Source organism: Pteronotus mesoamericanus, unplaced genomic scaffold, assembly GCF_021234165.1.
Source record: "Pteronotus mesoamericanus isolate MK-2021 breed Mesoamerican mustached bat unplaced genomic scaffold, CSHL_Meso_final contig_221, whole genome shotgun sequence".
In the NCBI taxonomy this organism is placed as follows: Eukaryota; Metazoa; Chordata; class Mammalia; order Chiroptera; family Mormoopidae; genus Pteronotus; species Pteronotus mesoamericanus.
This window is the reverse complement of record NW_026555092.1, coordinates 5,642,359-5,655,360: the sequence shown is the minus strand read 5'-3', so window position 1 is coordinate 5,655,360 and position 13,002 is coordinate 5,642,359. Positions and strand designations below refer to the sequence as shown.

Genomic DNA, 13,002 nt, shown 5'->3' with positions numbered 1-13,002 from the left:
AAACTGAAAGGTCATGGGTTCGATTCCAAATCAGGGCACATGCCTAGGTTGTGGATTTGGTCCCTGGATGGTTCTCTCTTTCATCCCATAGATGTTTATCTCCATCCCTCCCCCTCTTTTTAAAAATCGATGGACATGTCCTCTGGTGAGTATAAAAATAAAATAAAAAAAGAATGAGCAAAAAATAGTACAGCAGGAGTCAAGGATCTTACTACCACTAAAGTGATGGGCTCATAACCAATGGGGCAGTCAGATACCATTTCATTCAACCTTGGATTTAACTACAATTTATCAGTTCATGCTGCCATGTGGGCTCCTCGGACCCATGTCTACCAATTAAGCAAGCACAGGTACTTGGGCACAGAAGGCAAACCAGTCACTGCTTTGACTATTTAGTTGCCTGGCACAGGTTTACTTATGCAGAACAGGAGCCTTATTTGCCAGGTATCACTGTTTTCCCTCATTCCAAGAAAAGTTCACTTAAGTTACTCCCGAGTTGCACCCATGAAGGGGAGAGCTTCTTTTAAATGCTGAAAGCAAAACTGAATAAATTCTCCTGAAGTCTCATTTGAGCCTCCACAAAAGTGTTTAGACTGGGATGATTCCATTGTTTAAGGCCGCTCTTAAGATATTAAAGGAGAAAGGGACCTACAAGTATGTCAAGTATGGGGTTCATTCCCCTTCCCTACCGCCGCCCCCACCTCCCGCCCCCGCTGGCTTTTGGGATAGTATCATTTCCCTTAGTTTCAGAAGAGGTAACTGAGGCTCTGAGCACTCTCCCAAGGTCACATAGCTGGTAAGCGGGTTTTACTGCGAGGACTAGAATCCAGGTCTCCTGCTTCCTTGTGCAGTGCTTTCTACTATGACTTTTTTCCCCAAGTAATTTGTATTATTATTTTTTCAGATTTTATTTATTTTTAGAGAGAAAGGGAGGGAGAGAGGGAGAGAAACATCAATGTGTGGTTGCCTCTTAAGCACTCCCAACTGGGGAGTTGGCCCACAACCCAGGCATGTGCCCTGACTGGGAATCAAACCAGTGACCTTTTGGTTCACAGGCCGGCTCAGTCCACTGAGCCACACCAGCCAGACATAATTTGTATTATTTTTAAAAAGGTATTGATTGCTCATATAACCAAAAGTTGTTTAATCTGCATATCTTTGTAAGACTTCTTATATAAATACATTAACAAATCATTAAATATATCAGGAACAATGACACATTAAAAATTTTTTTTTTAAAGATTTTATTTATTTTTAGAGAGAGGAGAAGGGAGGGAAAGAGGGAGAGGAACACCAACACGAGAGAGAAACATCGACTGGCTGCCTGCCTTTCTTACGTGCTCTGACCAGGGACCAAACCTGACACCCAGGCTCATGCCCTGAGGCCAGGGCAACAATGTCCCATTTAGAAAAGAAGGTCGCACTTTACTTATTATTGCCACTACACTGTTCAGACCTCTGCCATCATGTGTGGACTATTAGTAGCCTGTTAGCTAGAGCCTTTGACGAAATTTATGTTTAAATTTACAAGTGGATCACTGGTAAGTTCAAGGCTCTCTCTGCTGTGCTTGGTTAAAGAGACAGATCAAGGTATACTTTAGATTTAGAATAAGATTGCTTTCACTTTCTGTGAAAATACTTACTACCCTAAAATTTTCCATAGCCAGGACCATTAGGGGCTCTCTAGTGGCTCATACTGCTCCCATTCCTAACCAGCCTTCAAATAGAGAAAGAGGTTCTAATGGACAGAGTAAGAATCCCAAGGCAGTGCAGGCAGTGTATTTATGTATTTGTACTTTCAGACCTGGTTTGGTTGGCATTAAGTCTGTCCCCTGAAATTCTAGGTCATGTCCAAGGCAGGAAGTTGCAATGTAGGAGTAGTCCCAGGAGCCAGTAAGTCAGGAAGTAGCCTAGAATGCATCGTGTGACTAGAGAACAGGTTTTCCAGTTGTACAAAAGTCCCATGATAGAATTTCTAGGGACCTTTTGTCCTGGTGGGGAGTCCCCTGCAACAGGCTTCCAGGGCATCGTCTCTAGGGATCTCAGCAGTGGCTCTCGGTCCTGAAGCAAGTGAGCTGCAAACCAGTACACAATAGGTGTGGAGGAGCCCAAAAACCTGGTGAGAACCTGGAAATCATAAAAGGGGGAAACCCACACATTTATTGGAATGTCACTGACTCAAATTGGACCAGCCTAGGGCTTCCCTGCTGCTGGGTGAACTATAACCCCATGACTAGACATTAATTACACTGGACGCAAAATTTAATAGAGCTTAGGATCTGCCTTACAAAGCGGTACATGATACCAACCAGGTGACCTCAATGTTATAAATAAACACGCTATAGACTAATTACCACAGTAATGTGTAAATCAATATAAAAAAAGCTCTGTGGGGTCCTATTTTAGACCAGGGCCTGAACTATAAACTCTAGGCTGTTATGTGGAGCTTTGGGAGCCTAAGGTGGTTCCCTCATTGTGTGAGGGTGGCAAAGCAGAAGGAAAGGGGACAGAGGATACTATTGCTCAACAGTCCCTCTTCTGGAGGAGTTTAGAGCCAAATGGCCTCCCTCATCTACCTGGAAACGCTAAGCTTTGCTGGTATTCCCTCTACTAGCTAATCCAGCTACAAATACAGAATGCTACTTTCTGTTCCTCTGTGCCTTTTATTCACACAACTCAGAGAACTTTACAAACAGCCGATGTGTGCCTCCAAGAGGCAGAAACTGCTAAGGAGTGGCCAGCATGGAGAAAAAAATACTTCCTTAGGGTTAAGTTGAAACTGGGACCACAGCCAGGAACAACAACAAAAAAATCAAATGAATGATCAAACTCTTTCCATCCCTCTCTACTGCCACTGCCCCCCACAACTGTGCACAAGACATCTCCTCTGAAAATTGAGCACCCACTCAGGATACCTCAGAAAGTCAACTATCAAGTTGATATTCTGGGTATAACTATGTATTAGGGGAAGGTCCCAGAGGTATTCTCTGTGCTTATTCCTATATCTCAGTCAAATCAGGTCCTTTCACAACTCTCATGTCTTTGCCCATATCCTTCATTTGCCCAGAATGTTCTTACTTTGCTTCTTAAATGGAATTTGCTTATTCTTTATAACCTGGCCTAAATATGATGCCCTCCTTCAATCAGCTTTTTTCCTCTGTGCTTCCATAGTAATTTTTCTCAAAAAAAAGCAAGTCCCCTCCCATTCCACTGTGCTCTAATTTTATCTGTTACATGTCTGTCTCCAATTTCTACCATAAGATCCACTGGGGCAGCAATCTTTTTTTTTTTTTTTTTTTTTTTTAAAGATTTTACTTATTTATTTTTAGAGAGGGAAAGAGAGGGAGAGAAACATCAATGTATAGTTGCCTCTCACACACCCCCCTGGCTGGGGACCTGGCCTACAACCCAGGCATGTGCCCTACACTGGGAATTGAACCAGCAACCCTTTGGTTTGCAAGCCAGCCCTCAATCCACCAAGCCACACAAGCTAGTGCCTTTTTTTTTTTTTTTTTTAAAGATTTTATTTATTTACTTCTTAGAGAGAGGGGAAAGAAGAAAGAGAGGGACAGAAACATCAATGTGCAAGAGATATACTGATCGGTTGCCTCTCGCATGCCCCCAACTGGGAACCTGGCCTGCAACCCACACATGTGCCATGACTGGGAATGGAACCAGTGACTCAATCCACTGAACCACACCAGCCAAGGTGAGCAGCAATCTTATCTTATTCATGTCTCATCCTCTGTGGTGTGACCCATGGTCTAGCACAAAGAAAGCCCCTACATAATTGTTGAATACATAAATTAGGCATAGATCACTCAAATGGGAAAAATTAGCTCTCTTCCCCACCCCTGGCCCAGGGGTTTTGCCTGTATTCACATCCTGTCCCAGCCAGGAATCCACCTCACCTGAACGTGCATGCACAAACTGCCAAAGAGAAGCAGTGCTACAGCGTGGACCAGGTACACAAACACCTGAGGACTGAGGAATCCAGGATCAGGCTTCTCTAGGGTCTCATTGTTCTTGTTCCTTCGCATCCCAAGTGTAAGGCAGAACCAAGGGTAGGTGGTCACATATGTCCAAGTTGCCCAGGCAACCAGTATAGCCACTGGTGCGGCCAGCAAAAAATTGGGCACCTGCTTAAGCTCATAGTATCTCAAAAAGCCAACATTCCAGTAGATATCCTGAATATAGCTGTATATTAGGGGAAGTTCCCAGTAGCACCAAGGAGGCTTGTTTCCCTTTGCAATTCGGTAGCCCTTGTCCAAAGCTAACTGCAGCAAGGGCTCAGGGATGGAGTGGACTGAGCCTGGTAGACAGAACTGGGTGTAGGCATAATACTGAAACAGGGCAAAGGGAAGGCCAAGTGTCAGCATGGACAGGAACACAGAGCCCATTAGCTTCAAGACCTGTCTCAGAGGATTCAGTACCATGAGAGAAGAGAAAAAGCCTCGGCACTGAGAATGAATGAGGAAGCCAACACTGACCAGCCCATTGGAGCGTACACCGGCAGCAAGGGCAAAGAGAAGTCCAGTAGTCCAGCTTCGGCCCCTTTCCAGCTGCCCCATGGCGGTGAATGTCAGGAGGGCAAACAAAGCTTCTGAGTAACCGGCAGCCAGGAAGACATTGGCAGGACTGAGGCAGAAAAGCAGTGCTCCATAAAAGGCCTGGCGGGGACAGTGCAAAACCAGACAGCCCAGGTCATGAAGTGCAACTGCAGCCAGGATAGAGAACAAGGAATTGAGCAATGCTACTGAGATTAACAGGCAACTCCGTAGGCTCAGTAACCCCCTCAGGGGTCTCAGCAGTTCAGTCCCCATCAACAGGACCAGGGGGAAACCAGGGAAGAAGGCAAAGTTGTGCTCATACAGGTAGCCATGCTCAGCAATGAACAGAAAGTGTTCAGCATCCCAGTGAGACAGGCCACCCAGGAGACCTTCCACAAGTCGGTCCACAGAGCCCGAGGGAGCGAGGCGAGGAGGAGAGAAGGCTTCTGCACGGTGATCCGGGATGATGGCATTGAAGAGAGCCTGTGGGATGAAGGAGAACCAGGATTTTCATTTAACAACTGGAAGAAAAGAATTACTTTTTAATAAAATGAAGAAGAACAGATCTGTTGGGGGGAATCAGTTCAGTTTTGGGCTGGTTAAGTTTCAGTTGGACATTCCAGAGCAGAGGTCAACAAGGCAGTGAGATGTATGAGTCTGAAGGTCAGGAGAGTGATCAGGGCTAGAGATATAAATTTGGGAGATATAAGTACTGGGGTGGTATTTAAAGGTATGAGACTAAATGAGAGCACTAGAAAGTACACATAGAGAAGAGAAGAGATCTGAGGACTGGGCCTTGGACACATCAACATTTAGTGACTCAAGACAGGGTAAAGATCTAGCATTGAAGATAAAGAAGGACCAGTCAGTGAGATAAGGGGAAAACCAGGAGAGCCTGGTGTCTTAGAACCAAGTGAAGCAAGAGAGTGATCAGCTCTGCGAAATGCTGCCAACAGGTTACATAAGAAGGGGACTGAAAACTGGCCACTAGACTTAGCAATGTGAAGGTCACTAGTGACTTTGATTTCAGTGGGGTGGAAGAGAAAGAAGATTTTTTAGGCTGGGTTCAACAGCAAAGGGGAGAAGGGAGATAGTGCATGCAGACAACTAGTTGGAGGAAGTTTGCTATAAAGAGAGGCAGAGAAAGGGTTAGTCGGTGAATGACAATGTGGGGGTAAAGAGAAATCTTTTCTTTACATTGTTTTTTAAGTTGGGAGATAAGTATTTGTTTACTAATGGGAATAATCCAGTTGAAAGGAAATGAGTACACAAGAAAGGGAGCGGAGGATTGCTGGAGCAGGCGAAAGAGGATGGAATCTGCTGCACAGGCTGTAGAGCTAGCCTTGGAGAGGACAGACAGCTGGCCCAACCTTCCGCAGAGGGAAGATGTAGGTATACTGATGGACGCGGTGCAGGCATGCAGAAATTTGCTTCTGATTGTTTCTACTTTTCTGAGTTTTCATTCAAAAAAGCAATTTGGAGAAAAGATGCTAGAGACTTGACCCTAGTTCTCAAAATAGACTGTGCACTGGAATTACCCAGGTAGTTTTACAAATACTGATGCCTGGGTTCCTCCCCCAGAGTTAATAATTTCACTGGTATTGGGTACAGCCTGGGCACTGAGCTCTCCCAGGCGATTCTGATGTGCAGAAAAATGGGGAGGGGGCGGTGAGTGGACCAAGGAAATATACTAACATTACCAGGTGGCACTAGGGACTCACTTGTGTTAATGATTTTCAATAAAAGGAAACTAGTTACTATAGGTGTGTTTTACTCTGGGAAGGTGCAGGCATGGAACAGACACAGAACTGAATTTAACCAAGGTTGGACATAGGGAGAAGAGAGCAAGTGAGCTATGCGGGGATGCGTGATGGAGCACGGAATCTAAGCTGAGTAAAAAGTGAAGCTGAAGCCTTGAGGTGGGTGAGAATCAATGAAACAGTGGTAGAATCAATGGATTATAAATCCTGAGGGGTTGGAAGAATCGTTAGAGCTGGCATGCTGAGAAAATGAGCTGCAAAGAGAGAAGATAGTAGTCAGGTGTATCAGCTTTATTAATATTCAAACTACCAAGAAATCAACAGTTGTGCTGGATAGAAACTGTGAATCAGGAGGTAAAACCTTAAGAATGAGGAGGAATGAGCTGTCATTAACACAGATGACAGCAACAATGAAGGGTAACTAGCAATATATTCTGATGGCATGAGCTTTAAACCTGGAAGGGGAGCACAGTGGGAGAAGTAACAAAATAACATTATTGTTAAATGTCTTTTTGCCACATTAGATTGTCAGTTACTTTAGGGAAAACAGACCATGACTTTTATGCTCACCACCTAGCATGAGTAAGTACTTAATAACTTACGATGATTGAGTGAACAGTCTAGAAAACATCCTTGTTTCGAAATCTCCATCTGAATTAGAACCCAGCTGTCCTGGTTCCCTATCCCAGATGCCGATTCACAGTATTGCTCCACTGGGTCTGCCAATCACAGTTATCGCCAAGCCACTTTCTCCAGCCTGGCACCAGGAATACAACCTCATTTTTAAGGCTCTTTCTGTTTTTGGTCAGTTTACTTACTTATTTGTTTTTGTAATCAGGCCATTTCAAACAGTGTAAACAAAGGGGACAGGAGTGACAGTCACAGATATCAGCCCTAATCTCCAAGCTGAAGATACTTTTCACTAAACCTGGGAGCCAGCAGAGCCTACTATGTCTCCTGTAGTGAGGGAGGAGAGAGGAAAGGCGATTTCCACAAAGGAACCAGCTATGAGCCTCAGAGGGAATGAAGCTTGTGATAAAAGGCACACGTAATTATGCTAATATAATATATCTAGGGTGTTGACTACATTCAACAACACATACTGAGAACCTACTAAGCACTGGGCACTGTGCTAGGCACTGGATATAATTCATACACATATGAAATTTGATTAAAATATATATAAGGACAGGGGAAAGGGAGTTTTGCAAAAGTGCGAATGCATTCTGAGGGCTGTGTGTGGGTGAGGCTGCAAGGGGAAACACCTGGGGGAAGACCAGGTGGCACTACTAACTAAACAAATACACACAGATGGTCTCAGGACAGTGCCGCCTCTTTCCCACTCAACTGACTGACACAGTGCTCAGTCTCTTGGTTAGGGGACCCAGGGCAATGCTTTGAGCTGTCACACTCTAATGGCATCTCTGGTTATGGGACATCGTGGTCTGCTGCAAAGACCACTAGATCAAGAGTTAGAAAACCTGGGGTCTGAGTCTGGCCCTTCTCTAACTTGCTATGTGACTTCAGGGAAGCCATTCAACTTTTCTGGGCCTTTGCTGCTTCATGTGTAAAACAAAGGGCTAATACACCATTCCTAAGAGTCCTGCCCATTTTTCAGCTATGAAGCCTAAGTGTCTATGGTTCCAACCACATGGAGGGGCACACCTGGAAGATAAAAAGAAGATGGGGACTATTCTTAGTGTCTAGCCCAGTCATGTGGCAACAGCATGTTCAGCGCAGAAGATCGGAGACTGACCTGCAGCACCAGAGTCAGGACACGGCAGCTGACTGCAAACCTCAGCACCTCTTTCTGGGACTCGTCCAGGGGCCACATCCTCTCGCAGGAATTCAGGGGTGTTGCTGCCGGGACTGAGCTCCCTCAGGTTTCTGAACTCCAAAACCCAAGGAGGAAATGTCACACATGGGCTAAAAGTAGATTCTTGGGGAAACATTCTTCACAGGAGACTCCCTCTTCCGCATTACTAGGAAAATTTAACCACTTAACTTCCCAGATGCATCTTGGGATGCTTCCCAAAAGCATCTTGGAGGCAGATGTCACTTGGTGTCATTCTGAAGTACTATACTCTTGTTGGGAAAGTTCCACACAGATAAACATGAAACTGGAAAGCTAAACTCACAGAAAATCTTTAAAAAGCCTGTTGAGTGCCCCTAATGCAGAAACTAAAGACCTGGGTTCAAGTCCTGGCTCTGTTATTCACAAGCTCTTCTAAGCCTCAGTTCTTTATGTATAAAATGGGATCAGATTATTTTGCCCGTCTCACAAAATTATTATGATGGTGAAATGGACTAATGTGTGAAGTACCACTACATCTGTATTGTGGTTGCTGTTATTTTGTGCCCTTTCCCCCTTGCGCAAAATAATAAACTAGGTCACAAACCAGAGTCCCCAAAATGGGGCAAAGAACTGAACTGGAAGACCATAATGACTATACACTCCAGCTTAGCTCTCTGATGTATGTTCAGCTGGTCTGTTAAATTAAGTGGAGAAGGGAAAGAAAACCACCACTTGGCAGGACTTCAGCCAGCTCACACTGCTAAAACAAACTTTGAGGGAAGGCAGAGTTGACTACTAGGGATGGAGAATACTTATGTCCCATCTCTTTGTTGTAATGGCAACAACATCCAAACAGTTGCAAAGCCATTCTGAGGCAAGGAATGCACTTCAAAGCTTTTTTTTAAAAAAAACAATTCCTTGGGCTAAAAGAAGTAGCAATGGCTTCTACAGAACCAATTGAGGAAATCAGAAGGGAGAACAAGAGCATCAGAGGCAACTCTCTGACTTGGTGTTCTTCCCCCAGTTCCATCCTGCAAATATCCACTGAGTTCCCAATGTGCATCGAGGCTCTATCCCTCAAGGAAAAAAAAATACTTAAACTGAGAAATTCACAGGAAGGACTGGAAGACTTTTCTTTCTTCTCTTATCTTGCTAATACCTAACAAACCTTTAGGAATCACTTGTTTCTGGAATTCTTCTCTGACCCTCACTAGACTATGTGATACGCTCTTATTGCATTCTGCCTTGTGGTCTTTACTGCTATTGCTTAATTAAGTTGCTTGGAAGGGCTTTGTCTATCTTGCTGACAACTATATCCCCAGGGCCTAGCATACAAACAGACATTTTAAGCCTGTGTTCTGATTGAATAGAAGTGGCAAGAACAGGAGGTGGCATCACCAGTTCATTGGCTCTGGATATAAAGTCACTGCTCCAATAGTTCTCTCACCATACTCACGTTAATAGCAAGACTACAAAGTCACAGAAGCCACAGGAAAATAAAATTTCTCCAGAAAGGGAGCAAGGCGTGCCAATGACAACAGTACATATCCTCAGCACGAGGGGGAGCCCGCTGCTTACTCCATCACCAGGAAGCCTAGAGGAAGGGAGGGGCCACCAACGCCACGCGGGTTTGCTCATCAAAATTCAGTTCAAAGGCAACCTTCTGAAAACCCCAGAGAGCGGAGGTCGTTTGTGAATCTACCCACCATTTCCAACACTGACTCGCTGAATCGAAAGGAATCGTAGAAACAGGCACAGCGAACGTCACAGGCCGCTGGGTCTCTATCCTTGGGTGAATTCATATTTTTTCCTTCGTTACTTCCCACCCACATACATGCATAGAGGTTGAAAACAGAAAAGCACAACCCACCTCTGCCTCTTCACCAGGCTGCCATTCTTCCTTCCTCTCTCCAGAGTCAAGCACTAGCCCCAGCGACCGCAGGAAACTTGTAGCCTACGCTTAGTTTACAGGTAAACCAAGTAAAAACAAAATAATGCCAGTGAGTTTTCCTTTTCAGTTAATTGCTAGTCTCGACTTCCCAACAACCCCTTTGCCAAATGACTCTCTGAACTGGCAGGACAGGGAGCAACTTGTTTCACTCTTTTCACGCGAGATAAATATGCCCCAGAGAAGTAATAAAAATCTCCATAGTTTTACATCAGAGCTACACCTGTGAGGTCAGTATAGTTACCATCGCCATTTTATAGATATGGAAACTGAGGCTCTTGGGGTCGAGACACACCCAAAGCTCTATTTAAAAGAGAATGTCGGGTGTGTTTCGTTTGTTTTTGAATTCTGAACCCTCATGGTCTTCCCACCAGGCCGAACCCCGGCCAAAGGGGACGTGCTTTTTTTTTTTTTTTTTGGACAGGATTACAACCCAGGTCTCCCAAATCCAGCCAGGTACTTGTTCAATGACCGCGAAGCTCTTGCTGGGTATTTTGAGGGTAGAGAGGGCCCTATTTGAGAACACAGGGAAGCCTGCCGAATTAAAGCCCTGGGCTCTCTGGGTAAGACTAACATCCTCTGTGGGGTGCGGAAGTGGCTCAACCAAGGGTTCTCAAGGCCAGAGGTCTCGCGGGCCGTCGCGAGCCAGGGACCGCCTCCTGCCAGCCCAGCCGCGCCTAAAGCCCATTCTAGCCCGCTTCTTTCGGACATAGTCCCAAGCGGGAATCGGGTATCTCCTCTCCCCTAAGTACCCAAGGACTATTTCTGAGGGGGCCGGAAAGGCCAGGCCTGGCCGCAGGGGCGGAAGACAGGGGAGGGCGGGACTGTAAAGGAAGAGGCGGCACCTGGAGGCCGCTATGGCGGAGGGGCGGGTCTTCCCGGGCCCGGGCGGCCTCCGCCTCATTTCCTTCGGCCGCCGTTTGACAAGTTCCCTCCCCCAAGAAATTTAAGGCTCCCACGCCGGCACCCGGTCCCCAGCGCCAGTGTGTCTCAGTGTCCCAGGCAGGGCCCAAACCTTGGTTTTTCCATCCGGGGGCCTCAGGAGGACCACGCCTGCGCACTGGCTCCGCCGACGTCCGCTTCGCCCCTCTCCTGCCCGCACTCGGAGCTGCCTCCTCCGCGGCGGCCATGATGACTCCGGGCAAGTGGGGCGGGGACTGCAGAGTTCCTCCACGCCGCGCCCCTCTGCCTTGGCACCTTTCTTCCGTGGTGACACCTGGAGACTTCTACCCCCGCACTGCACGCTACTCAGGCCCCCCTCTTCCGCCTTCAGTTAGTCTCCCGGGGCTGCTGTCTTAGAGTCGATGTTCTTTTCCCGTTCCATCCCGCAAACATTCACTGAGCTCCCGATGTGTGCCTAGGCTCTTGGAGTTAGGGGCTGCCCCGTGGCCCTTCTTTACAGAAGCCAGAGCTGCACTTTCCCTGCTGTCAGGCAACAACAGCTCAGCACAGCGTCTGGCACACAACAGATGTTCTGAGAATAGAAAGAAAAGCTTTCTTGGGGTTCCTGTGGCCAGCAGCGGCACCCTACGTCGTGGGTGTGAAGAAAGTAGGGGATCCCTGACTTTCCACTCTTGCAGCTACCAGGGACCTTCTGTCCTACTTCAACCTCCAGCCCCACCTCAGGTGGCTAATGAGGATGGTGAAGGAAACTTCAGAGGACATCCCACAGGACTCCCTTCTCCTTCCTCATTCAAGCAGTTTCTCTTGCAGGAAGCGGGGCCAAAAGAAAAAGAAAAAAAGAAGCTAACTCAACAAAACTGTCTGTTAGGGAGGAGCGGCCAGTTGGTACCCATGCAACGGAAACTGTTAGAACAACTTTGCACCCTACTTAAAGGAAATAGATAATAAATCCTTCTTCGTTGGTGAATTTCTTGTTTCTCAGGATTCCAAAGCCTTCTGTGGTTTCAGTTATCTGCCCTCCAAACGAAGCTAGGGGCTGGGTTAGCTTCTAGCCACAACCCGGGCTGAGGGAGGGGTTTATCTTCCACAACAGCTACTCTTGTGGGTGGGAACAAAGGAGGTGGTTGCTCTCTCTCAGGCAAAAAAAACTAGACCAGATGAGTTTTTTGGGGGACTGGGGACTGTATCTTTTGATTTAAAAAAAAAAAAACCAAAAACATTTTTTATTTATTTAAAGAGAGGGGAAGGCACTTGGCCTCGAAACCCAGGAATATGGCCTGTCTGGGACTTGAACCAGCGACCTTTAGGTTCACAGGCCGGCAATCAATTGAGCCACACTGGCCAGGACTGTTTTGATTCTTTGTAACTCATTTCAAGCTTTGAGACCTAAACTGCCCTTCAGGTATTTGTCGTGTGTAAGGTAGATAAAATATAAATCACATTTTAGTTGTGCATTGGAGAAGGGAAAAAAATGGAGTTTAGAAGATTCTTCCCCCAGGCTTTCAGTGACACACACTTGCTTTCAGCTCCAGAGGCCTGTGAGTGAATTGGCAAAGCTTCAGGGCTCATTCATAACTGGCCAGGCCTAAAGTTGTGGCCTGAGACTCTAGATGTCCGCGGGGCTCCAAGCAGCACTCTACTTGCAAAGACAAAATTGAGAAATGAACTGTCCCTGCTTTGTGAATTCACATGGGGTAAAGATATGCATTTTTTTATAAAAAAGTTTTATTTATTTTTAAGTAGATCTTTAGCACAAAAATTTATTTAAATGCCTCAAAAAAAAACCCCTGAAAAATACTGTACGAGAATTTCAGAAAAACCAGAGGATTTTTTTTTTATTGTTGTTCAGTTACGGTTGTTTCCATTCCACCCCCCTCGCCCCATTGCTCTCCTCTGCCTCATCTAACCCTTGCTCCCAAAGACAATCCCCACCCCATTGTCTTTGTCCATGAGTCCTGTGTACATTTTCCTTGGTTCTTTGACTTGACCCTTCCCCTTCTTTCCCCGTTATCCTTTCCCCCTCCCCTCTGGCCTCAGTCAGTTTGT

The 13,002-nt window shown here is 46.1% G+C and overlaps 1 protein-coding gene across 8 annotated transcripts; it reads right to left on the bottom strand.

The window, feature by feature from the left end:
* Positions 1 to 1,233: 1,233 nt before the first annotated feature.
* On the bottom strand, positions 1,234 to 11,758 carry PIGV (phosphatidylinositol glycan anchor biosynthesis class V). Of its 8 annotated transcripts, none has more exons than XM_054571793.1 (5): positions 11,069 to 11,758; positions 9,976 to 10,059; positions 8,067 to 8,197; positions 3,912 to 5,033; positions 1,234 to 2,127 (listed from the first exon to the last, which is right to left on the bottom strand). In XM_054571793.1, exons 3-5 carry the CDS (start codon positions 8,142 to 8,144, stop codon positions 1,846 to 1,848), a joined length of 1,482 nt encoding a protein of 493 aa, XP_054427768.1. In that variant the 5' UTR covers positions 8,145 to 8,197; positions 9,976 to 10,059; positions 11,069 to 11,758; the 3' UTR covers positions 1,234 to 1,845. The 8 variants fall into 8 exon arrangements, with proteins under 8 accessions (XP_054427768.1, XP_054427772.1, XP_054427770.1 ...); XM_054571797.1 differs by having other exon boundaries at positions 9,976 to 10,064; positions 11,069 to 11,088; XM_054571795.1 differs by lacking the exon at positions 11,069 to 11,758 and adding an exon at positions 10,899 to 11,058.
* Between the last annotated feature and the right edge of the window lie 1,244 nt (positions 11,759 to 13,002).